The 27,989-nt window shown below is 40.5% G+C and overlaps 1 protein-coding gene across 2 annotated transcripts in view; it reads right to left on the reverse strand.

Annotated features, from left to right (window-relative positions):
• Positions 1–27,989, reverse strand: part of dcc (DCC netrin 1 receptor) — a 204,102-nt gene that overhangs the window by 135,292 nt on the left and 40,821 nt on the right. For both annotated transcript variants that reach the window (XM_046375461.1, XM_046375460.1), the window contains exon 2: positions 7,512–7,871. In XM_046375461.1, coding sequence (XP_046231417.1) covers positions 7,512–7,871 — 360 coding nt within the window. The remainder of the gene's footprint in view (positions 1–7,511; positions 7,872–27,989) is intronic.

Below are 27,989 nucleotides of genomic sequence, written 5' to 3' on the forward strand. Positions count from 1 at the left end.
ACAAGGAGGAGAGAACGATAAAAATGGAGCAGCAAGAGAAGCAAAGCACAGCAGGTGTGGACGGGAGAGAAGAAAGAGTTAGACTCCAAACAGCAGGACAGATGAAAGTCAGACACAAAGACACAAGTACAGAGAGACAGGGAGGGTGTGGACAGGAAGTGTCCAGCCTGCTGTGTTTAGGATCCACGCCGTTTCCTGTCTAACAAGATTCACATCAACAGCAAACAGCCTGTGGCCACATAACTACATGACCCTGCTGACTGCCAGCCTCAATCTGCTCTCACACTGAAAGGCCTGCTTATGTTATCATCCGAAGCTCATGCATGGTTGTTTAAATTTCGACATGGATTCTGGCATTTCTGGGCAGATTAACTAGAATCCGCATGAATGTCAAGATTTCAAGAAAGAGAAGTTTATTTTGTTCTCTGTGCTGATGTTGTTGTGAGACTTTCAATTGAGTTTTTACAGGTTGCAGAGATTAAATGTGAATATTTGTATGCCAGAATGTTTAAAATATTCTGTTATTCTTGCAACCCTCATCTCAACCCAGCACTTACAAAAAGAATAAAATAATATTTTTTGTAGAATTTGGACCAATATTACATCAACATATAGTGTGTTAATTTGTACAATGTTTGTGTATTTTCTAGCTTTTCAATCCCTGCTTCCAGCTAAACTGGGCTAATCCAATCCAATCCCCACTCAGAACAAGAATGAGTGTATTTCCCATAAACCATAAATCAGAGATTCCGATTTCTTCTCAATGATGCTGAAAAGTTTGTAACAGCCAAATTACAGAGAGAGAGATGCAATTAAGTTCCACAGCCAGTCTTTAATTTCTGGGAAAGCATATGCAAGAATGTTTCATATGCAAGTTCTGTTTTTTTTTTCTTATATCACATTTAAAATTCTATTTTAGATTTCAAAACAAAGTTTTGACGGTCAATCCATGTTTATTTTCACATTGTTGCTCATTGTTTTTATTTTACATTTTCAAACGTCGTTTTGACAAGATTCCAAATCCCAAGAGTCCCAGATTGCTGTCAGCATATGAACCCTTGAAGACCTTTCACAAACAAACAAACAAACAAACAAACAAACAAACAAACAAACAAACAAAAAAGAAAGGCAGTTTGGGGTCTGATTTTCCACACAGTTTGTGTTTGTTATGTTGTTTTCATGCTGGTTCAAATTACTTTCTGCCTCCTCTGTTTTACCACGACACACAAACAGCTGGAAAACTTTAATTCCGACACAAACACTAACTTTCTCCTTCTGCTCTGTAACATTAGAAAAGTTCAGTCTGACTCCGCGTCGTCGTCGCGGCGGCAAGGACTTGAGCCTCTGTGACATCACACAGATCAGAGGTGACGGGAACGCTGATGTGAATTTGGATCGCGTGTCTTATATAAGTTCTGCTGCTGTCTGTTCCTATGATGATCACACTGCTGCCTGCAGCTGCACACACACACACACACACACACACACACACAGACATAACACATACACTGTTGTTATTGTCACTGGTGAGGACATTGTATTTGGTTTAGTTTACTTTTCCTGGAGGCTTAACCTAGTGCTTCATTATAACTGCTACATGTGTAATTCATAAGTATATTAAACATAATATAAATCATAAATATTTCACACTCATTATCAACCCTAAGTTCAATCAGGGCTCGGGTTAAGGGGAAGAGTTAACTGGGATGTGTTGACTTGAATGTTGATCTTCATTTTGTTTTGAGTCCTCATATAATTGCCATGTGAACACATTTTTTGTCCCGATGTGTTAAATACACACACACACACACACACACACAAAAAAAAAAAACCCCCATAAAGTCCTCACCTAATAAAAACCACTCTCTGTTACAAATATTAACATCTTCAGAAACTGACCTGGGAGCAGGTGGAATTATCTCACCTCAATGGCTGATATTTTTCTACAACCTGAAGGCTGAAGATAAGCCTTAAGAGCTACTTAAGATAAATGTTGTTTATGGAATATTTTGCAAAATCTGCCTGCTTGTTGGCTTCTCTGTAAACATGAATGAGAAACTGATGACGAGTGTCATCGTGTTTGTTTATCATTGGAACTAAACTGAGAATCTGTTGCCTAAATCTGATAAAACAGAGTGAAGAACCTCATGAATCCAAAGTGTGCAGCAGAGAATCACAGTGATCTTCACTCAGAGACTCTGATCACACAGAATGAAGATGAAGGAAAGGGAGGAAGAGAAATGGGTCAAACCATCAGGATGGGAGGCTGAGCAGGAGGAGAGGAGGAAATAAAGATACACACGGAAGGAGAGTGAATAAGTAGTTTTAATCCTGAACTTAGTATGCCCTCACTTCCTGTCTTATGATTTAAATCAGGGAAATCCACATTCACCTCCAACCACCCGCCCCTAAAACTATGTCCTCGATTTCTGTGGTAATGATGGCTGTTGTATCCCTGCTGTTTTCATCCTTAATAAACAAACACACCAAAATAACTGAGATGGATAATTACATGCAAATCACAGCAAAGAGGCACGGGCAGCTGAGGGATCTGGGGACGTTCCTGCTCTGAATCTTCGCCTTGGGAACGATTATTAACTGTTTCTGTGGCTCGAACCTTGCTCTTCCTTGCTGCAGTTAATTGGAATTTGTCCAAATCCAGTGAGAGTCAGTGGCTAATTGGAGATGGACTCAAAACAGTTCTGTTTCCACACTAAGAACTCAGGAGCCTACAGAAGGAGTTACTGTGAAGCAACAGTGAGAGGTCATTGTACATCACAGGCTCTCAGGGCTCTTTGGCAACTGAAGGCTAATACAAGGTAGAGGAACTACCTGCAGTATTGTTCTGTTCAAAACCATGTGTGTTTTGGAATATCATGGATGTCCAAAGACTTACCAGGTTGTTCAAGGAACAGGGTTCGCATATCTAAAATCAGATGCTAACCTGAGGCTGTAACATGGTAACATGTCAAGGAATAATCCAAGGAAGCTAGCATTGACTGTCCTTAAAAAAGGGGATTTTTGTTTTTCTTAGTACATTGTGACTTGTGGCCATTTTCAATTCAACTACCCCTATTCAATGGATATGGGTAGACTATTAATCCCTGGGTTGGTAATTTGATCCTCATACCCTCTTGTTCATATCTGGACGCATCCTTGAGCAGGACAATCCCAAAATGCTCCCAATGGTTAGGCCAGAACTTCACATGGTAGCTCACAGCTGTTACTGCTGAATGGGTGAACTGCACAGGGCGATATAAGTGCAATCCAAATAACACTCCTACAAAGTAGGTCAAGTCCTCCACTTTGGGCCATTTCACCACCTCTACCACTGTCCATATACACTTACATCTAGACAAGGCTTCATGGTGAATCCTAAAATCATCACTCATCAACAACTTGCCTTAAAAATATCAGGGCAAACAATCACTGCCATTCTCCTGGTTTTCTTGTTGGGTGTTTTGACTGAATGACTCCTCATCACTATGCGTTATGGGAAGATATTTAAATGAGTTGACACTGGGAGAGATGGGTCAAATAGGGGGTTGACGAGCACAATGTTCTGTTGTCTCTGAGGGCGTGGCTGTTTCATCATGGTTGAAGAGGGACCACAGAATTTACCTTGAACAGACCTTTCAAATCCATGGAAATACAAAAAGTATTAACGTATCTTAACATTATCTATATGTGCATAGTGCAACTGTAATGCATGTGGTCACAGTTTGCAATTTCAAAGATTACTTTCTATTTAGTCTTGTCTAAATTTTCTCCTGGAAAGAACATCAACATAATAAATGTTTCAACAGCTGCTTTTAATTATTTTAGGTTTTACTGACAATGAATGGAACAAAAGAAGTAATGAAGTGGAGATAAACAAAATGATGTTTAAAATCAAATGTTTGTCTCTATATACTCTTCTGCTCTCTCTCTCCTTTTCTTCATTCTACTCTGCTCTCTCTTTATTTTTTATTCTCTCTATTTCTTCTTCTTTTTTTCACGACAGTTTTATCTTTTATCATTTTATCTTATTTCTTTGTGCTCCCTGATTATTCTGTGCATTATTTGTTTGTTTCTTTCTTTCTTTCTTTCTTTCAGTTGTGTCTCTTCCTTCCTCTTTATTCTCACTCTCTCTCTGCTGCTTCTGTCTCTCTTTATTCTTCCTCCACCATCTTAATATCCTGTCTCTATCTCTGTATCTATCTAAGCATTCAGAGTTTCTAATTAATTCCCAGTTTACAGTCATCTTTGAACACACGCACACACACACACACACACACACACCCAGTCAGACTACTAATTGAATTTTTAAGCCTCTGCTGTTCATTAGCATTTTGCCTCGTAATCTGCTGTGTGCCAGCTGTGTGTGTGTGTGTGTGTGTGTGTGTGTGTGTGAGTGTCCATGCACACACAGTTTAGCTCAGGTGTGGATATGAACTCCACATTTGCACCAATGGAGAGAGACAGTAACAAGCTCAGTGATTGACCTGAGCTTTACGTGAAGGTTGATGGTATTTTAAGGCTGAAGTACAAGTTGCAGGTACTTTCAAGGTTTGCTGGAGGTGCATTTTCCCATCTTATGTACAGTATGCTTTGACTTAGGCTTGTCTCCATCTTGTGTGTGTTCTGGCTCATCTCAGCCTCATGAGAGTTCTCACTTTGATTCATCTCAATCTTTGGAGTGTTTTGACTCAGACTTGACTCAGACTTGCAGGAGTTTCAGTTTGATCTTGCTATAGTTTTTGTGGATATTTTCTTTAGACTCTGTTCAATCTCCTGCATGTTTGATTTGAACTGCGCTAGATCTCATGGGTGTTTTAGTCAGACTCGCCTCAGCCTTGTGGGTCTCTGGACTCAGACACATCTTGCTCTTGTGGGTGGTATTCTGACTCAGGCTCAGTCCAGTTTTTGTTTGTGCCCTTTCTGTCAAGAATCACTGGACACTAAAGCTCAGTTTCAGTTCCCTCATGCTTTTTCTCAACAGTTTGTCCTTGCCATCTAACAACCAAGCATCCTCATTTAACACAAGAGAACAAATGTTAAGTTGTAATACTGAGCAAAAGAAATTTGATGATCACATTTTTGAATAGTGATGTAACATGCAGCAAACTGACATAAAAACTTCTCAGTTTGTATTTCTAAAGGGACATGAAACTGTTTATGTCTCAGTTAAATCATCTAGCTATTAAAGGTGTGCACTTTCCTTTTTGCTTTTAGTCTGGGTCTTGTTCTCTTCCTCTTCCTCTCTCTCTCTCTCTCTCACACACACACACACACACAAACACTTACACACACTTTCACCTGTTTTCACCTCCCTGTGAAATGCAGCTGGTCTCCTGTTTCTGTGATCCTCAAACTGAGGAGGATGAGAGTCACTCCAGAGACCAAAACACTTAAACGAAAAGAGCTGACCGAGCTAAAGAGATGGTCAGTTGATACACATACCGTGTGTGTGTGTGTGTGTGCGCGTGAGATAGGGAGAGATATTATCCAGAACTTCATTAACAAAGAGTCATAAATGATCAGCATCGTTCAGGGTGTAATTTTTCGTTCCATCAGCCAAGTGAACAGAGGTCACTAAAGTGAGTCAGAACAAAAAGCTCTGACCTCACATTTAAAGTCTAAAGTCTAGTCAAAATAAATATTCATGCTCGACATTTTAACCACATGAAAATAAAACACCCTTACTTGTCTATGTTTACCTGCATTTAAGATGTATAAAAATGTCTGAATACCATCTGACTTAATACAAATTTCCTCTTTGGAAGATCAATAAAGGATTATTTAACTAATAGGGAGAAATTATCTGTGAAACGTTTCATCAATTACTTGTTAAAAAATAAAAGAGAGAACTATTCCACTAATGCATTAGTCATATCTGCAGTACACAGACCAAACATTATCTGGTGTCAGCTTCTCCACTGTGGGAGTTTGCTGCTTCCTCTCATTGGTCAGATTCACTTTGGATTCTGATAGACATTTAGCCTCAAATTAGCTAACTTTAAAGTAAAAAGGTCATTTAAGAAAAGAATGAAATATATTCAGCCAAACAATCTGTGCTGAGAACAGCCATGAGCTGCAGTGCTATAAGGCACCTACAGGGATGACTGAAGTATCATAAGGAATGATTTATGTAAAAATGTTAAAAATGAATTTAAAACAAACATATGACCTGACTCTGACAGAAGGCACTACCAGGGATTTGAATCAACAGCAGTAAATGTCCTCATATAAGCTTGATTGTCAGAAAAGCGGTAATGACAGAGAGATTCATTCAGCTGATGGCTGCTCCACAGATCTGCTGAAGGCTTCACATTTGTTTAATCAGCTGATAGATGTGAGGAGCTAAAGAAAAGCCCGGAATGTCACACTAGTAAGGTCACCCTCCTGTGGTATTCCAACCTGCTGTCCGTCACTTCCTACACCACTGCACTACAGGTTATATGTTCCTGTTGCTTCAAAGAATGACAGGAAGCTCTAATGAAGACCCGCAAACGAAGAAGCTGCTCCAGTTTCACGCTGATTACTTTTTGAAGTGGTGCCATCTCTGAAGCTGCACCACATTTACTCCTTAGGGAAATGTTCTGGGCTGTTGTTTTGCCTTTGCTTTTATCAGCCACCATGTATTACGAGCTGAGTGTAAAAATAACCGTATTACAGGTAACAAAGACCAAATAATTGGACGTCCTGATGAAGTAATTGTGAATGATGTAATGTTTATCACTTTTTTCTTTCATTTGATGCTAATTCATTTTGCTACAATGTGAATGTGAACTCCGTCCAGCTTGTGAGGAGCTGTCATACAGCATGTTGTCTAACAGCATACAAAGTGCATATGCTGTTGGTGATGACCTTAAGCCTCTTCTGCCTCTCTGTCTATTAATGTCTTCCATAAACAGTATTGATCTTAAGCTACACTGCACTTACTAAATGACATTACAGGTGAATTACTTTGGTTATATTAAATAAATAAGAACAGTAAAATAAATGGAGCATATTAAATCTGTATGTGTGTGGGTGTGTGTGAGTGTGTGTGAGTGTGTGTGTGTGTGTGTGAGTGTGGCTACGATAACTGTCAAGGACAGGTCAAGGTATCAGGGAAACATTAATCTGAATGAGGGAATCTCCTCTCCTATCTTCTCCTCCTCTTCCCTACTTTCCTTGTTTCCTTCTCCTGCCTCCTCTGTCCCATGTTGAGGGAAAAGCTAGTAAGTGAAAAGTGAGCTCAGGTGAGTTTGTAGAACATGTCCTATTTTTGCATTATACAGCCAAGTGAATGCAAACCGTTTACACCCAGAGGAGGAATAAAATGTGAGCCTTGTGGAACACCGTGCAGATTTAAATGGAGGATCTAAACCAATCAGTGGCTGAGCCTTAGACACCGGCTAAGTCATGACCGTTTCATATCATCAAGTAGTCTGAAAGTTGTGCTAAGACCTGTTAAATCAGTGAATGGCTGCAAAACATGTCTGTTAGAATATAATACAACAGAATAGAGTAAAGGAGTCTCTTACCAGCCACGGTGACCCTGGCGGTCCGGCTAACGATGCTCCCCAGTCCATCCAGCGTGGCGAGGCACTGATATTCGCCCTCGTCAGGCCGGTGATGGCGCGAGTGCACAACGTTCTGCACCAGCAGCGAGCCGTTAGCCAGCTGCTGCCGCCGTTCGTCCACCACCGTGCTCAGCAGCACGCCGTCCTTACGCCATGTGATGGTGGGAGGTCCCGCCACTGCATCGGACTGCGCCTGGCAGTCGAGCTGCAGCACGCCCCCTCGCACCGTCACAGTGTCCTGAGGCTCCTGGGTGAAAGTGAAGTCCACAAACCCTCCAAGACCGGATGGGGAAGAGGAGGAAGAGGAAGGTGTGTCTGAGGCTGTGGGAGGAGAAGAGAAGAGAAAGAATCAGCCAGAAGCACAGATACATGAGGTCAGGGCTGTTATTTATTGCTGAAAATGATCTCCAGCACATAAACTGCCAAAGGAGCACAGGTGTGGTTCATAACCAGAATGAAAAACTACAGCAAGACCAGTAGTAGGATGTGCCATATTCAGTACAGGATACAAAAAAATCAAAACAGAATGAATAAACAAATGTGTCATCAATAAGTCATCGTCAAGTGCTGCAGGGCTCAGGACCCCTGGGGGCCCCACATACTGAGTCAGCGATCTCATTCGTTTGTGAATATACACAAACTGAGATGCTAAGGATGTTCTGTCCTGCACTCCTAAATGACCACAAACAGGAAGGTCACTGAGCTGAGATCTGACTTGAGGTGTGGAATCAAACCCATAAGCTCCAACACCTTTTTCTGCATGGTTTCAGAACCGAAGCTTTTCTTTTCTTTTCCCACGCTTTTATCTATTTATTCATCTATTCAGGCTGACGTGTTTATTCATGTTTGTCGTTAGTTTTGTCTGATGTGTCTCTTCGCAGCAGAGAACATGACTGAGTTTAACTTCCAACCTGTAGCGCTTTGCTCCGAAGGATGACTCATCATCGCTCTCAAAGCCGCATCAACCTGTTGTATTTTTTTTTTTTGTTTGTTTTTATGTTTTTGTATTTTGTTTAATCTCGCGAACGGCTCTGACAGCGGCGAGCGGTGGTGGCGTCTCTTCTCTCGTCTTTGATGCCGATGCTGCTAAAAAGTCTTTCATCCTGATCAGAGAGGCAGTTTGTTCGGTCAAAGCAGCCTTTTGGCGTGTGTGTGTGTGTGTGTGTGTGTGTTTTTCTGGGAAGAGGCTCAGAACAACCTGAAGTCACGTCGTTACAGCACAGAGTCGACTTTGAAGAGCAACAGATGTTCTTTTTTTTTGTTTTTGATTTCACTGACGTTCCATTTAAACTCTTACAGTTTCACTTTCTCCTGCGGGAAAACTCTGATCAGACAAACATCAGGTATGAAAACGTAGTATTCTCTCTGGCACTCTTCCCAAACAGGAAAACAAACACCTACCATGAAAGTCGCTAATGACTGGGTTTTTCCTTTCACCATAGCTCGGTTTCTTTTCGTACTCAAATAATAGGACAAAGCACGGCACCGGGGCTGAATAAGAGCCGATATCACAAAGCACAGGCTTGCAGCCAATTTAGAAATACAATTTACTTAAGTGTTCAGTCACTGCACTGGAAATCAACAGGTATTATTAAACTCTGTGCAACTAAAATACATTATTCACAACTTATAACTCAATTGTGAAGTAATTTTTTTCACATCAACTACACCTCAAAAACATTTTCTCAGTAAAGACTCGTATCAGCCTGGTCAGCGGTCCTTTGCTCCAACCCTGTGTAATTACCCCTACAAAGTCTTTTCTGGAAATGCTCCTCTAGTATGAAGTCCAAGAAAAATCCAAGTTGGGAAGTGGCTGAGATAATTAGAAGGGTGAAACACAGGAGCCCCTGTGTGTGTTTCACTGATTCATTTTGTACATAAGAAATTATGGTTAAGATCTTTTAGAGGGTTTAGACTTTTCCATCCTGACGTTGTGCTACAGCTGTCAATGTGAACCGTGTTCAGAATTCAGAACGTCAGAATTGTGTTCAAAGTGGTACATTCCACCTTCTAGGACTTTCTGCCTGTATTTCTACGTTAAAAAGTGACCATTTTTGCATTTAAAATTCCCAACACAAAGATCTACATGTTGCTCTTGAGGAGAATCTTTAATTTTATTTTGACCTAAAAGCATGTGTAAACACATACAGTATATCAGAAAAAACCTTGTGATCAGTCTAAAATATCTAAATTATCTCTGGATGCTAAAAGCCCCCCAAGTTTCAAGAGAAGATGCAGGACAAGGCCATGACCACACTGTCCTTAACTGTAGCTAAGGCAGTTAAGCAGAGTGACAGCTTGAATCAGAATCTGTGAAATCGTCACAGTACTATTGACTTCCTTCCCTTGTTCCCCTAGGTTTCCCTCCTTGTTTCCCTCTGTCCACTTGCATTTCCTTCCTTCTCTCCTTCCCCTCATTTCTTCTCTTTTCCTTCACGGTTTCCTTCGTATTGATTCCCCTTCAGCAGACCCCCACCCTCTCTCTCCATCAGTAAATCACTATCTTGACAGCTCTATCTGTACTCACTCCCACCAGTCACACTCACACACTCACACACACACACACACACACAGAGTGAGTTCATCATTGTGTCCTTGTCCTCGCTGTCCTGCAGTTCGATGCTATCACTCCCTGTCTGTTCTCCCTCCATCTCTATTCTCTTCTTTTCTCTTTTCACTCCCCGTTAACCATTTTTTCTTCATACTTAGTCCATTATATGAGGCTGGTCTTCACTATTTTTATTTTTTATTTTTCATTTACCCATTATGTCACTATTTTCATAGTAAGATCGAAGTTTCCTTTGAGCAAGATTCTCGGAAAACTGCAAACAGCATTCAAATACTACACTTAAGTTCTACCCAGAAAGTATTTTAGCAGGTAAGCTGAACATACAATTCAGCATATACAGAACATTTTTAAAACTAAATCAATAAGAAAATAATATTCATCCATCCATCCATCCATCCATTTTCTATACCGCTTATCCGTCAGGGTCGCGGGGGAGCTGGAGCCTATCCCAGCTGACTACGGGCGAGAGGCGGGGTTCACCCTGGACTGGTCGCCAGTCAATCGCAGGGCCAAAATAATATTCACTTGAACTGAAATGATCCTTTCTAAGAAAGCCCTCTTTTCCCTCTTACTTATGTCAAATGTAAAAACATCTAACCAAATAGCTCCAGTAAAAGGTCCAAGGAAATCAGTTTAATGCTTTAACAAATAAAAATAAGCAAAAAGAATCAGTTCAGATCCTTCTGCTATTTCTGACAGCACACACTCCTGCACCTCAAGCGAGCTGAGCCCACACAGGTAAACGCCACAAGTTGAAAAATTCTCAGACCCAGTTTAATAACAGAAGCACAGTGGCATAAGGCTATAGAGCCATTCAAGAGTTTAACTGATAAGATGAGAGTCAGTGACAGCGAGGTGGACAACAGCCAAGACCATCTGAACACACACACACACACCCTCACAGTGGCTGACACCACGGGTTAGTGTCTGAAAAGCAGACTGCATTAAGACTTTGGGCAGCGTCCAAAAACTCTGTGTGTGTGTGTTTAAACTGTGCCGGCTGCTGCCTGCCAGCAGAGAATCATCTTGACTGAATGAAGGAAACAGGAAGGAACAGAAAGTATGATGAAAAAAGAGGGGGGAAAGGAGTGAAATGACGTCCAAGAATTCAAAGCCAATCTATCACAGTGACACCGTGAAAACTACACACAGCAACAAACATGTTACTAAAAAAAAATCTAAGAAATATTCAGAGGATCAAACATCATACTAAATCATTCATGAATCGTGGGATTATCAGACTGACTGGTTGGGTTTTGGCTTTGAGAACCAGCACAAAATATTTCAGTGTGTATCTGCAAGGTCAAACACTAGTATGTGTGTCAATGTTTGCTCTTACATAAGAGAAGAAGGAGGAGATGAAAGACGATGAAAATGATGATGACGATGTAAAAAAGAAAAAGAAAGTGGCATAAGAAGAAGAAAAAGAAGAACACAAAGATGAAGAGGAGCATGAGGATGAGAAGAAGAAGAAAAAATAAAGATGAAAAAACAAGTCCATCCATCCAATTTCATCCGTTTGTCTGGCTTTGTGTAGCAGTGGCAGCAGGCTCAGCAGGGTATTCCAGAAGTCTCTCGCCCCAGCTTTCCAGCTCTTCCTGAGGGATCCCATGGTGATCCCCAGGCCAGATGGGACATGTAATCCCTCCAGACAGCTCTGGGTCTATCCCGGAGTCTCCTACCAACTGTACGTTCCTGGAAGACCTCTAAAGGGTCTCACCCAGGAGATATCCTTATCAAATGAACGAACCACCTCAGCTGGAAGGAGTAGCGGCTCTACTCCGAGCTCCTCGTCCTATCTCTGAACCCTGGAAACTCATTTCAGCAGTTTTATCCTTAGTTTCATTCTTTCTACCCAAAGGTCATTACCACTGGTTATGGTCACGAGCAGATGACAGTCAGAGGCATATACATGGCTCCTACAAGTAAAACATAGAATTCAGAATTCTACTTAAGGGTTGGTGATAATGTTTTTGATTTTTAAAAATTTGCTTGTTTTGTTTGGAAAATCTGTGGACCTTATTACATATTCTTTGTAAGTGAAATAAATGCTTTTTAACAAAACTGAGACCAGTTTTAAGTGATGGCTTTCACCTTCAAATCACCAAAAACCACCTATGCTGTTACCAAGCTCTGACAGCAGAGACTGAAAACCCAGAACCCTTTAAACCCATTTAACCCAGACTGCCTTCATCTGTCAGAGGGGGCAAATGTAATAATCCAGTAAAGATGGGCAATAAGATGACACACACCGTGAGGCAACATGTATCTGTCAAATGTTTCCTCTACAGTCTATACCGAGCGACCTCTACATCAATAATTTTAGGTAAATTAGACCTCTGCCACTGTTGGAAGTCAGAGAGCAGGACTGCTTCATAGAAATGCTACTGTTTTGTTTTTTAAATGGGATTTTAGCATCAACATGATGAAGAGCATCGATTTGTCAGGCATGTAATTCACTGCAACAACCAAAAAGAGACATTCCTCTCTGGATATCCATGTCCATAACAGTGTCTCTTTTGATTCTATTCTGATAGACGCTAATGTAAAATGACGTTTAAAAACAATGTAAAAAATAAAGGTAAAACAGAGGATTTCATCCATATCACCACTACTTGGCATCCGCTTCAGCTCCTTCTTGGTTGGCTGGGTTTCACTGTGGGTATTGTTCACTTGATTTATAGGGTTTGTGAGTCCAAAATTCTAAAGCAATTGCACATTTCTGGTTTCTACACGGAAGACTCCACAGTTGCATTGACCAAAAACAACAACAACAATAACACTGTCTACTTTCTCAGATGTGACTCTGTGTCTCAACAGAACACACCCGTAGAAGTGTTCCCGAGTTCAGCGTGAAAACCCAAACTACATCCCTGCTGTCAGACACATTTACCAACCAGACAGCAGCAGGCCAATTATGCAACACACCCAGACACATGCAGAGTTTCTAAGGTTCCATCTGCAATGAGGTCTGACACCAGCTGGACAACGCCAATGTGTGTGTGTGTGTGTGTGTGTGTGTGTGTTTAGCATTAAGCCTCCTTTAACAAGTCTCACCTGTCATCCACCCTCTGTGTCTCATTGAGCTATAACTCCCATAATCTCTTTCACAATCTCACAGCTGAGCTCAACACACACACACACTCATTAAGCAATCAGCAGTGACATCACATATCTGTCCACCCAACATCGACACAGAAACTGTTGGTAGCGACTGTTAGGAGCAGTTAAGGTGTCACGTAATCGAACACATTTTTGTGTTGCAGTTTTTCTCTAGAACAGCAACACGATGTCTGCACTCTTAATTTGACCCGTAGCTCTTATACAAGCCATAAATGAGCACAACAACATACTGGTTAAAACCTCTGAACAAATCAAATACAAATAAATAAATAAGAAAACAAAAACACAACAGCTTATTTTCAACAAGTTTCTATTTTGATGTGTCACACCTACTTGACTCAACCTGTCACTCCTGTCAAACACACTTTAAAGACTCTCATATTAACACCCGTTGGTCTTGATTAGCCAAGTCTCATTCAGTCTGCTTTATTTCCTTCTAATTACATTGTGTGCGTATATGTGTGTATGTGTGTGTCAAACCGCCATCAATCGCAGCCTGTTTGTTTTAACTGTGTAAATTAAATGAATGACAACAGATGTTGAAATGCTTCAGAACAACAATAAAGGTCTCTCTCATTTCTTATCTATTCAGCACCACATAGTTGACAGCACTTGTTAGTAAAACTCATGAAGAGAAAGTTTAGCAATAAAATAAAGGGGAAAAAAATGAAATGAACTTTATATTTACATTTATTTAGATTTCTAAATGTGTTTCTATATTGTTTTAATATTTTTATCAGTAGCCTTGTATTTGTGATGATTTGTCAGGTTGTAATTTCTTTAATCGTTCTTATCTTGCTCAGTTCTTAATCTCTGTGTCTAAATCACATGCTTGGTACTCCACAGCTCATTGGTGCCAAAAGATATAGTGAGAAGAAAAAGTAAGAAAAATAAAGCAAAATGTAACAGAAAAAAAATGATACGTAAGAGAGCAAAGTGAACAAAGAATGAAAAACAGTTATGGATAAAGTCTGGATAAGAGAGATTAGTTTCAAACACACACACACACACACCCAGTGAGGTGTATGTGTGTTCTCTATTTGGTACTTGTCAAAACGCTCAAAGAGAGAACAGTGACACTCCATCCCCTGAGACTGATATGATCATACGCGCTGGGTGTGTGTGTTGGTCTGTTTGAGTGTGCGCTTGTGTGTGCATGTGTTTGCAGGTTAGAACCCCAATAAGCGTTCTGTCTGCACGTTTTTAACAGAGACCTTTACTGCTGTCAGACACAATTACCTACCAGTCAACAGCAGGCCAATTATATAGACATACACACACACACACACACACATAATCAGTGAATGACAATAACAAGGTAGCTTACTGTCAAAGAGGCGAGGAGGGAGAAGCTGTCATACACACACACCCACACACACAGAAATTTCTGAATGACAATTTTAAAGTAGCTTTGAACCAAAGCGAAAAGGGAATAGCTGTCACACGTGTCACTGAAACACACATAAACACACAAACACGCACACACTGCGCAGTGATACCTAAAGTCCACATTGTGTCCACTGCCACTGCATCCATCACTTTAAATATTAATTGTCAGATCAATTATTAACAAGGTTATAAATTCATGATTCTCTGATTTGTAACAATGTTTGCAAAAATTAGGTCACCTATTTTTGTAAGATATAAAATAAAAGGCTGATTTCTTAGTTCTGTTCCACATTAATGTAATGGCCATTACATACATAGATTAGATTTAAGGCACAGTAGCAAACAGAGTACAGAGTTCCACATTTTGTTATGTTACAGTCTCATATTAAATTTCTCCCTACATAAGTATTCACACCCTTTGCCATGACACTCTGAGACACGACAATTGAGACAGGATTGTGTGGAGGCACAGATCTGGGGAAGGGTACAGAAAGATTTCTGCCACATTAAAGGTCCCAAAGAGCACAGTGGCCTCCATGATCCGTAAGTGGAAGAAGTTTGGAACCACCAGGACTCTTCCCAGAGCTGGCTAAATCAACTAAACTGAGTGATCGGGGTAGAAGGTCATGTCTGCAGGAAACCAGGCACTGCTCATCACCTGGCTAATACCATTCCTACTGTGAAGCATGGTGGAGGTAGCATCATGCTGTGGGGATGTTTTGTGGCAGCAGGAACTGGGAGACCAGTAAGGGTTGAGGGAAAGATGACTGCAGCAATGTACAGAGACATCCTTTGCTGACCACCTGCTCCAGAGAGCACTGGACCTCAGACTGGGGTGAAGGTTTATCTTCCAAAGGGACAATGACCTTAAGCATACAGCCAACATCACAAAGGAGTGGCTTCAGGACAACTCTGTGAATGTTGAGTGGCCCAGCCAGAGCCCACACTTGAACCCTATTGAGCATGTCTGGAGAGATCTGAAAATGGCTATGCACCAACACTCCCCATCCAACCTGACGTAGTTTGAGAGGTTCTGCATTGAAGAGTGGGATTTAAATTATATATTTGAATTTACAGAACAATTCTGAAGCAATTTCACATCCCTTATCAGATTTGTTCTCCTAGAGACACTATGTGCATGTAAGGAAATTGTTTGATTTAAAGCGGCCATCCTCATGATAAATCTTGATCTTGGTCAGAGCTACCTAAAAATCATTTATGTCAGAAGCTTAAAGAGTAATTCTGTTTCTTCTGGAAAGATTCCTCTATCCTGTGAAGTTTACAATTACTATTATTACTATTAGATCTTTGATGCAGTGACATTACTGTGGACTTGGAAACATTTAAAGTCATTGAAACTTGCCTCTCTAATCATCAAATACAGCCCGCATACATCAATAAGACACACAATAAAGAAATCACATGTAAAGTTTGTGCTGCTCGACATAATTTAAAAGCCAATATAGTCTGAAGGGACTGGTGGAGGTGCAGTGGGTGGTGGGTGGATCATTACGCATACATGCAGATTTGGATGAACTCCTGATCCCGATCCAGTCATTACTACTGTCAATAGCATTCCTATATCAATTAGAGAGTGTGAACACAAATTTTCCCAAATAACCTGATTTACACCTGAAACTGTGCCTCATACATTCCCATACTCTTCAGAATTTTTTTTGGACTGCCTTTGCCAGATTTAATTGAGTCCCTGACCCGAACTGCCGCAGACATATGCATTAAACAGAGAGGAAAAGCATTAGGACAAGGTTTTTTGTCTTACTGTATATGTTAGACCTGCTGAGAAATCAATTGCTCTGGGACCCTTTGTCACCTCTCTGCTCTCATATACACTTCACATTCCAACAATTTGTGATGTACAAATTAAGCACCAATTGCGATCATAGACAGACATTAGTAGATGTTAGTATTCACAGACAGATTTGGTGTGCTGACAGAGGGATAATATCACAGATAAAATCTGCAGTGTGATGTGAAAATGGTGTCAGAGCAATTCCATTGGTCTTTGATCACAGATTCACTTCCTGAAAACCCTGAGAGTCAAGAAATAAAACACAGCAGCTAAAAGCTGCCGGATAAAAGGAAAGATCAGGATGAAAAGAAATATCAGTGATGGAGGAGGAGGAGTAATGATGTTCTGGATTTTTATTTTAAAGTCACTAATTCCTTCTTTCTCCTTCAATCTTCAGTTTTCCTTTAATTTACTCACTTACTTCATTTTACTGTTCTTACTTAAATGTTTTTGTTTTAAGATGAAATAAAAATCATATATATACTAATGTTTTAAATGCAAGAAATTGCAAACTTAAGCAAAAGCAGTAATCTCAAGTATATTGTAAGTTATTTGTATCACAATTTACTAAAGGTATGGCACTTTTAAAAGATTTTGTGTTGAGGTTGAGTTTCTGTAGGAGATGTTTGGCTTAGAAAACTGAGCAGGAAGAAATGCAACTGGAACGCAGCTCAGCTGGAAACTATTTCCAGAGGTGAAAGGTCAGCAATGTGCAGCTCATTCTGATGATTCACCAATTTGCTTCCAACTGAACACAGCCACAACTGAACACAGCCACAAATCTCCAGAATTTCCAGAATTGGACAAGGTCAGTGTAGCCTGACTACAAGGCCTAGAAGTTGAATGACTAAGGCCAAGAGCTCCAACGACTACAAAATCTTCAAGCTAGAACACTGACATAGGTGAGGGCTAGAGCAAAAGCCTAGATCATCGCCTACAGGATGAAGAGCCGGGCTGACTAAAGGACAAAGAACTTGAGCTAGAAGGCTTAGAGTGAGAACAACTAAAAGATCAACAACAAGGCCTATAGTCAAAATTGAAAGATCTAGCGCTAAAACAAGGCCTTGTTCCAGAATAATTAGAACAAATTAAATATCAACAGGTTTAGAACTAGAACAACTACCAGCTAGAACCCCTAGAAGGCCCACAGCCAGAACTACAAAACTTAAAGTGATGACAATTACAAGATCTAGAGTTCAAACTGAAAGATTTAGATCTAGAATATGACAAAGTCTAGGGTTAGACCACCTAAAAGGACTTCTTCTACAAGGCCTACAGCTATAACAATGACGAGGGCTAGACAAGCTAAAAGGACTATACCTATACTACAAAAGCTAGTGCTAGAATGTCTAGAAGGCCCAAAGTTAGTAACATGTCCTACAACTATTCATTCAGGGTCCGTCAGGGTCGAGGGGGGACTGGAGCCTATCCGAGCTGACTACAGGCGAGAGGCGGGGTACACCCTCGACTGGTCGCCAGTCAATCACAGGTCTGACACAAAGACAGACAACGTAGTAGACTACGCAATGTAGAGTAACCTACACCTACAAGTCGGAGTACGCCTCGGTACACAGGGAGAACGTGCAAACTCCACACAGAAGGGCCCAGACCGAGATTCAAACCTGGAACCCTCTTGCTATGAGGAGACAGTGCTAACCACTGCACCCATGCCGCCCTTGGCCACAAGTCTTTAGTAACCATACATTTTTAGTAGAACTAGAAAGTCTGAGGCTAGAAGATTGACAAGGACTATGGAGGTGGAAGAGTTAATCAAGATTAGAATTAGAATTTGTACCTCATTTCTTCATATCAACTTCTTCATATGAAGGAAAAGTCTAATTGCCTGAATGGCTTAAGAAAACCAGAGAAAATAAAAACATCAGCAAACACTATGGCCCCATGCGACACCACTGAAACAGAGTATGGTGCAATTTTGTGACAGTGTAGTGCACATTTGTAAGGCTGAATACCATTTTGTTTACACTGTTTGTTGTTTGGATGTGTAATTATGTATAAGTAAGTAGCTTACAGTCCATATTTGAAATCTGCAACAAACCATTTATTAGGACATGTAATTGTTGCATCATTTCCACACTCAGTGTTTTGCTGCTGTAAGCGTTTCTAGGATTTATTAAACATTTTAATCTAATTCATCATTATTATTTTTTTTTTTGTACTATGGTTAGCAGCAGGACCTGATGATGACCAACCCATCAGCTGACTGGTCCAACATTTAGGACAAAAAATGATTCAGCCGCCGAAGTGTAATATTTAAAAAGATTTATCATAGAAATTTTTTGATTTTCTCTCGTCCATTACGCTTCCCTCTCTCCCTCATTTTTTCACCAATATTCTCTTCTGTTGTCAATACTTTCTTTGAGTCCTTCCTGTCTTTTTGCCTTCCCTCCCTGCTTTATTTATACCCTCTTATCATTGTTTGCTTCTTTTTTCACCTCTCTGACTCCCATCCTCCACTCATTCATTCCTTGCTATGATCAGCTCTCCCTCACATCTATCTTTCTGCCTCTCTCTCCTCTTTTTCTCAAGTTCCCTCTCACCCAATTTGGAGCTATAACCCTGATTACCTCACAGTGTCAGCCTTCAGCATCACAAGGCAAACTGACATCAATAAAATTGATCAGGAATCCAAATCTCCCTCTAACCAGCAATATGTGTGTGGCTGAGTGTGTGTGCCTGAATTTACATATGTGTAAGTGCTGTAAGTGTTTGTTTGCATATTGATTTCATCTAATGCACTGTTGGCATGCGCTGAAATGTTTGGCTTTAATGAGAATAAATGTAAAATGTTGAGATTTGACCTTATTTACACAACGACACACTCGCACACACACACACACACACACACACACAGTGAAATGGAAATGAGTGTTTGTCGTTTGGCTCTCTTTCATGAATGATTTATGTAAATGATTTATGTCTCTCTCTCTCTCACACACACACACACACACACACACACACACACATATGCAACTCTACTTGCAGAGTATAGCTTACAACTCGTTGCTGCTGAGTGTTTTTACACTCTTTAATAAAAGCCCATAAAGCACTTTACACTCCACCTATTAACAAAAACTGTCAGTCAGCTACTTGTTTAAACCGAGCAGTGTGGTTTGAATGTATGTTATCCAGCACCACTGTGGCTTCCAGGGTCCCTGCAGCACAGATAATTTGATCATTTGACAAGCATTTCACCTCTTATGCGGATTTGAAACACCTTAATTGTGTCACCTACAAAATAAATTTACGTCCCTCCAATTTGTTTCGCTAAATACATTTTGGGACAAACATAATTGCTGCGGCATTATTTTATATGTCAATGTTTCTTCTGTTCCAGGAAGTCTGACATCCTTTTTTTCATTTCTAAGCAAATGGGAGACTGGAACCAAGCTAGTATTTTGTACAGCAGTGCTGTAGTTATGGCTGCCTTCAGTTAGACCACATCACTACCAAGGCCACAGTGTATAAAGACTAAGACATTGAGGGATTGCGACCAAGTCAAGTCCAAGTCCAAGAACAAAACAGGGAGAAACTGAGTTAAGATTAAGACCTGTGCAAGTCAAGTTACAATGTCAAAACGTATGTGAAATCTGTGTACATACACAGCAGGTGCATCAGTTTTGTCTCCATGTCTCACAAAGGTAACTCTGCAATAGGTACATCCATCAGTCAGTTAACTCAGTGAAGTAGTTTGTGCAACAGTATTTGCTAAATTTGGCTGAGGTGTCACGTTTTTTCAAGAGGTTTGGTACAGAAGAAGATTGCTAACATTAGCTTGGGCTTACATTTCTTTATGCTTCCTCTCAAAGTGAGAACAAAACTTTGTGTGGTTCCAACCATTTGAAGGTGGAAGTTTCACATTCAATAACAATAATTATGCCAACAAATCAAAGAGACAATGGCCTTGACCGGTCCTGAAAGAAAATGCAGTTGTTTCTGCAATGAGACCTTCAAAAGTGGTTTTCAGATTGGTCTTGAGACCAAGGCCGATTCTGAGTACTACAATACTATTTTCTAGCCTAATCTAACAATATGGTTCCATCACCGTCGCGACAACAACACATGGACACAATTAACATCCAACACACAGTTCAGTTTATTCATGGGAAGTAGATTAGATGCTAAAGAGGTCAGGGCCTTGTGCAGCATAGACAGAAAACTAGAGTGACTACAGAGTGTGTGTGTTCATGCATCCAAAATGCGTTTTAGTTTTAAGCCTGTGTGTACATGTATTTGTGTTCATACAAATGTGTGTGCGTGCATGTGCGTGTGTGTCTTAATCATGTGAGGCCTGAGGTCAGCAGAAAGCTCAGCTGTAGAAATAAACTGTGCAGGTTTGTTCCCTTCACTAACAGCTGTGTTGGATTAAAACTCTACAAATTGTCAGTGGGCCTTTCGTCTGACTGGCTGCTCAGAAACAACCAGTAAATCATATCACTGCTTTTTGCGTGGGAGACAGCTGCTGGGGAGTACCTGACCTGTCTGTACTAAACATGTTTTCTGCTCTTTGTGTTCAAATAAAGAAAGAGGTGAAAGCTCCACTCTGTGTGAATGATGAAGTGTGAGTTTTTTCTGTTTTTGTTTACAGGCATCAGATGAAAGTGAAAAAGCTGCCTCCAGGTTTTGGTGAACTTCACAATTGAATTCATGAGGGAAAATAAATCCTTGGAGGGTTGATGGACTGTATTTAACTACACGTCAGATATGCAAGTGGAAATTGTCAGCCTTTCTTTGCCTGTAAAGAGAACCATTTCTTTATTCCTGAAGGCCTGCTCTAAAAATATTATAGCAAGAATTCTCCCTGGTTTATGACCTACTCTTGTATTAATTTGCTGTAACTAACCGTTCCTCCATGTTTGCCTGTTGTTTTGATAAATTCAATATCTTGTGCATTTCAGCACTGATTCCATCTGGACAACAGTCTTGCCACACAAACCACTATTATGCTCTCAGTTTCTTTTCTTTAAAAGAAATTTTTCATAGATTCCAGTCACCTCCAGTTCGTCGTATTTTGATCATCATTAAACTACAGTCAACGAAATGTCCTCCTGTTCTGTATTACATGCGTTATGACTGCTCCAAGGGCATAATCCCTCTCTTTCTACCTGGCCAAACCTCATGCTCATCTCCAGGTACTGAGTACAAATAAATTAATTTTAATTTCTGCTTCCCAGTGACTTGCAAAAATGCTGTTTTCTCCCTTTAAAATTTCTGTTTTAGAGGATCAAAACTGGACGTTCTAAGCCCAATTGGCTCTTCGTCAGATGGGCAGGAATAAAAACAAACTCACTTATGTCTTACTGAATAAATGGTCACAATCCCTCTCACGTGTGTGAACACAAATACTGTTAGTTCAGAACACAGTTCAAGCTGACAAGTGCAGCAGCTTGATCCTCATGTTGTGCTGGAAACGGGTCTCTGTGGAGATGTGGGCACAGCAGTTTGATTTTCTGCTGCTTGGCCAACCTGAGTCTTATTTCGCTCATTTAATTTTCCTGGGACCAGACATTAGCCAGGAGCAGCCTGAAGAACAAGCTGGGCTTACATGGCTCCCATGCACAACCTCTTTCCCCTCCCTCCCAGGAGGCTGGCTGGTGTGTCTGAACTGTCTGGAGGTGCCGTGGGCAGTGATCTTCCAAGAAAAGAAACAGCTGTTTTTAATCTCGACCCTGTTCCTCCTTCTCCAGGGCCAAGGAGTGTATCTCTCTTATAGGTGAGACGAGTTTCAGCAATGAAGCCAAAAAGAATAAATAAAAAAGTAAAAATGATCCAAATGATTACAGTAGTACCATACACACAAAAAATATTCAAATGACAATGTGGTAAAAGATTTTAAAAAAATCTTCGATGAAACAGTTATATGTATTGCAATGAAAACAGAAATAAAATAGGTGTAAAAGTCTTTTAACCTTCTGAAAAAAAAAACTTCTGTTCACTCATAAGGTCGCACAGAAGCGAAGATTAGCGAATAAAAACAGTGTTTTTGTTCAAAGGGAACCTAAGAGCAGCAGGGTGGTGAGCGTGACTTGACACTGTCTCTGGGCGGATGGAACTGGTGCTGAGCTGTACTGACCAGACCATTTGAGAATATATAGTACAGACAATTTCAAATTGCATGGCACAGACATCCAACCATGTGAAATTCACTATACTCAAAGACCCGACATTTCCTTCATCTCCTCCTCGACTCCTCCTCTCCTCTTTCCTCTTTTCTCTTTTCTTTGCTTTTTCGCCTGAATCAATGCTGCTTTCCACCATCTTTCAAACTATCTCTCAGGGGAAACCTCCGTTGTCATCCTCCTGATCTGAAAGTATAAACACTGTGCTGATACTGTCTGTGTGTGTGTGTGTGTGTGTGTGTGAGAGAGAGAGAGAGAGAGAGAGACAGGATGGGGGTTGTGCAGACAGATGAGAATTTCTATTGACTGACACCTTATCACATTTTCTGTCAGATCTTGACAGTCTGGGTGTGTATGTGTGTGCAATATTTAATGCTTGTAACTTAAACTACTGGCCAGAGCCGACCTCGGCTGCAAATTCAGATCTCATATATATATATTGTCTTTTATTGAATTTTTCATTTTATTTCATGCACAAGCTGTCAAGATGAACACATAGGCTCCAACCAACCACTAACTGATTCACCACAGAAAATGTAACACTAAAAAACTTAAACGAAAGACTGACCTGGAGCAACAGTTCACTTTATGAAACTTAATACTTATTTGTGAAGTTTAATGTGACCGCTTCATCTCTCATCCAGAAGGAGAAACCAAAACTTGAATTACCACCTTAAACAAATGAAACATAAGAAGGGAGGATCAAATAAAGATTGAGTGGCCTGCATTATGGAAAATCCTGGCCTCCAGTGCTGCTGCTGAGCACCTCTGAAGTTCAGTAGTGGTACTGCTGTCTGTAGTATTGTGCACTGGGCAATTTACATGGCTCAGTCGACTGTTAGCATTTTAATGAATCAACATTTTGTGAATGTGTCATTTCTTCAAATCTCCATAAGCGTTTCATCACATTTTGGTGTGCTGTATCCATGTGTGTTTTGACAAAACAGCCGCCACAGTGAGTGTCTGTGCGATTCAGCACAGTCCAATGATGTGCTTTTCATGTTTATTCTTTATTTATCAGATTGTTTATTTGACTGTAAATGAGAGCTTTTGTTGTTTCTCACAGATGCCAAAGACTTATTAATGCTCAGACACATCTGCTGCTGCGAGGACACTGCAACGCCTTCACAACACCCAGCACGCCTCAGTGTGTGTGTGTGTGTGTGTGTGTGTGTGAGAGAGCGAGAGAGATCCGTGACCAATCAAGACAGAAGCCACAGGCTTTCCAACTGCTGTCCCTCGAGACGGAGCCGCGGCCAGCCAATATGTCTCACTCACACACACACACACACACACACACACACACTGTGTAGGTCTGACAGATTGGTAGTTTATGGGTGTTAACAGACAGAGGGAGCCTCTTTCTTTACCATCATCAGTCATCGACTTCAGACCCTCCTCCTCCTCACGCACACAATAGCCTTAAATGTTTGGGTTTTGTGTGTTCCGTGTGTGCGTGTGTGCGGTTCTTGTTTATTAAGGAAGGAAAAAACAAGGAGCGACTGGCGGCTGCAGGTCAACAGTGTGACCCCTGAAACAAAGCCTGAGTGTGCATGTGTGTGTGTGTAAAAAGGAAATTAAAGGGGTGCAATTTAAAGTCAAAGGTCAACGGCGTATTGACCTGGGGGGAACAAGGAGGTCACATCCCAAAAAACAGACGAGCGGTAATGTAGTGTCTGCAGCAAACATTGCTAATGAGGAGCCAAACACATTAATGACACAAAACACATCAACCGGTCTGATCCACCATGTCCTCTAATATGTTCACAGCCTGCCCGCTAAAACCAATCCAGCCATGGACAATAGCCCCACTCAGCAGTATGCTGTGTGCTCTACACAGTGCCGGACACTAAATGTGTTTATTTTTCCACAACGCTGTCCTCTGTTGAATCCTGTTAAATAAATGGTGAGACTCCCTGAAGTAATATACCCGCCTTAGTCTTATTGTGCGAGTGAATTTTATTAAGAGAGTGAAAAACGAGACTTTTTTTAGCTGCCGCTCACCTGGTTAGGCACCACAGACAGTGCTGAGCCACAGCCCCGCTGTGTTTTGATTGAACTGAGTGATAATTTCTCATGAGGTCAGGTTGACTGCAGTGATAAGGCTGAACTCCTCGACTAGTTAAGTTAACAGGGCAGCAGCAGGCTAAGCCGGCATGTTTCAAAGCAACCACCTTCCTCTGTGTGCAGGGAGGAACTACTTTTTTATATAAGAGTAATGCTTAATCCTTTTTGGACATGTTAATAAAAATGGTTGGTGACACAGTGAATGTGTCTTTCATATTACTACACTTTGGCAACTATTTCACTGCTGTTTTGCATTGAGGATGTCATGAGCCACTATTTCCCAAAAGCACACAGACTGCTGCTGGTAAAGGGTCGCTGTGATGATGGCCAGGGTCATGGTAGATGTTTTTTTAGGCAGCAGAGACTACAGCTAAACAGTTGGAACGATGGCATTAGCAGCAGAGTCTTGGTTTTATTTTGATGTGCACAATAACCAGCATGAGCTGCACTCCAAAAGTTTCCTGACCTCAGAATCCTCTGGCTGTCAGTGCGTCAGTGCTCAGTAGCCTTGTCCTGAGTAATGAATCCACTGTGGCTCTTTTTCTTCTTTCTTTTTTTTTCTTGTCTCTCTGCTGCCAGCACAAATATTTTTAGTTAATATTAGCAAACTAAGGGAAATGCAGAAACTACAGTAAAATGCTTAAAATGCAAATAAATAAAGAAGACATAACAGTCCAGTGATTCTTGATTAAAATCAGTATTAAAACAAATAAATGTTCCATGGGATTGTAACAGGAATGTCAGTGAAGATATCTGCATCCTTCTATAGATTACTGGACAGTCTGCTGTCCTCATAGGCTTTCCATCCAGCCTACTGAACAGGTGGTCCATGGGCCACAGTTGGCCCAGAAGCAACCGCCAAGTGGCTCAAAATACATGATCCTCATATATGATAAAATATGTAAACTATATATACACTTTAATATAGCGCATATGTCATTGTCTGTATCTCACACGTGATTTACATATAAGTCATGATGACGTACTTCATCTGACATCTTTCAGATGTTGTTCAAACTCGTTTTATTTCTCTCATTCAACAACATTCTGAATTTTTCCACAGCTGATGATAAAGTAGCTAACCCTTCCTTCTTAAGTCTGTTGGGATGTGGGATGTAATTCAAAACTGCTGTGCTGCAGTGTTAGTTTTAATAACTAACACTGGTAACATCTTCGAAAGATAAAGTAAAATAAATAACGCGAATAACTTTTCAATAATGAGTCATTTTTTTAAGGTCAGCATTAAGAGAGCTAAATGACTCACAGCTAACTTGACTCTGATTCAAGGTCCACAGATTTGACTTGGAGCTAAAAAAGCAAGTGCAGTAGATGCTAATTTATTTTATATGGGATATAGAGAGCAAATCCATGTTTCACACATTACAGCTCTGCCATGAGTCTTGGCCGACGTGGCAAACGAGTAACAGTCTGTCCTTGGCTGTGAGCAGGAACATCTCATTAATTTTGCCACTGCTGGTTGTATCTGAATCATTTCTGAAAACATGCAGACTTTTTAAAAAATAAAACTGTATTACCAGACTCATGTTTGAATCTGCTCTCATTAAAATCTGTCTGTATGTGTCTGTAAAGACTGGATGCTTCACAAAAGGAAACCTGCAGGAAGATTTGAAATTATTCTTTCTCAGTACAACACACACACACACAAATAAACAAACACACATGCACAGAAATAATCAACAGACCCCCTCAACAAACACCCAGAGGCTTGTATGGTTTATATTTAGTTGTACATGTTACTCACCAGTGTGTGTGTGTGTGTGTGTGTGTGTGTGTGTGTGTGTGTGTGTGTCGGTGCCTGTCAATCACAGTCAGTGGAGCATGAGGATGGAGGATGGGCGTTGCCGTGGGGAATGATGCAGATATTCCCCCCATCCTTCTCCCCTCTCCTTGTTTCCTTCGTTTGCTCTGTCCTATCCTTCTTTCTGCCTTTCCTTCCCTCTTTTCGTCTCTTTATCTTACACCCTCTCACCCCTCTGCAGTTACTTTCCTTTTTTATTTTCTGCCCGTCTTACTTCTGTTCATTTTTTGAGTGATGTTCTTATAATCTTCATAAATTAACAATTTTTGCACACTTTATTTTGACTAAATAATCATTTCTACAGTTTTAATTTTTGTCCTCTTCTTTTTTGTCCTTTTTATTTATTTTTTTTATTTTTTTTATTTTTTGTCCTTTTCTGTCGTGCAGCTGAATGCACCAGTGAAACTTTTCACGTGTTTACTTTGGACCACTTTCAGAAAATTTAGTCCAGTTTAACTCAGGCCAGTTTCCGTTGGTGTGTTTCTTCCTCAGCCAACTGAATATTAATATAATAATGCACACACACACACACACACTCGCACTTGCACCCTGCAGCATATGTTCAGGGGTCAACACGCCAACGCCGGCCACAGTCCTGCAGGGGATTATGGGTAGGCTGAGTAGTAGCTGTCAGCAATGTGAGGACCTCACTATCTCACAATCTCTACACACACATGCACACACAAACACACAGAAATTGTCCTTCAAGCTTTATTCCATCCCTGGAGTAAGTGTGTGTGTGTGTGTGTGTACTCATTTGTGTGAAGCAGCAGGGAGCGAACACACACACACACACACACACAACAGACAAATGCTCTCAGCCAGCTCTGTCTGCTAATATGAGTTGCATTCTACATATTTGTATCAAATATGTTGCAGCAAAAGAAATTTCATACTCATCCTTACAACTTCTACTGCTGTGTAAAGCAAGAGAAAACTTTTTTTATGGTTACAGCTAGGCACTCACATTTCTTGGTTAAGGTTAGGGCTTAGTTAAATATTAAAGTCAACACTGACTTGAAGTATTAGATGTGTTTATGATTTTAGTATTTTACAAAAACCACTGTCTTATACCATCACGTACTTATACTGCTCCATATGTCTACTGGGAAGTATTATGTACAAATGCCAATGCTAATAAACATAATCCATTTTCATAAAAATAAAAACAATCAAACTCCATTTTCAAATATGAATCGGGATGAAATATACCAAACAAGGTTTACAAATTAAATGACAAATCATGCTGTCCGTCCGTGTCCTCTGGAACGATACATAGAAGTTCATGATCTGATAACATCAGACATCACTTATCTGTGCCTTCCCAAGCCGTGTCAGATTACTGATATGGGATTTATGATGGGACAAGGCTGTAAATTTTCTTTAGGCTCCGGCACATAAACAACTTATTTATGTTTTGGTAACATCATGGTTGGGTTAAAGTGATCACTTTGCTAAGGTTGGGAGAGCTTTGTTGTCATGGTTACAATAATAACCACAGTGTTGAGGATATGGACCAATTGAC

This window comes from Scatophagus argus, chromosome 20 (assembly GCF_020382885.2).
Source record: "Scatophagus argus isolate fScaArg1 chromosome 20, fScaArg1.pri, whole genome shotgun sequence".
Taxonomy (NCBI): Eukaryota; Metazoa; Chordata; class Actinopteri; family Scatophagidae; genus Scatophagus; species Scatophagus argus.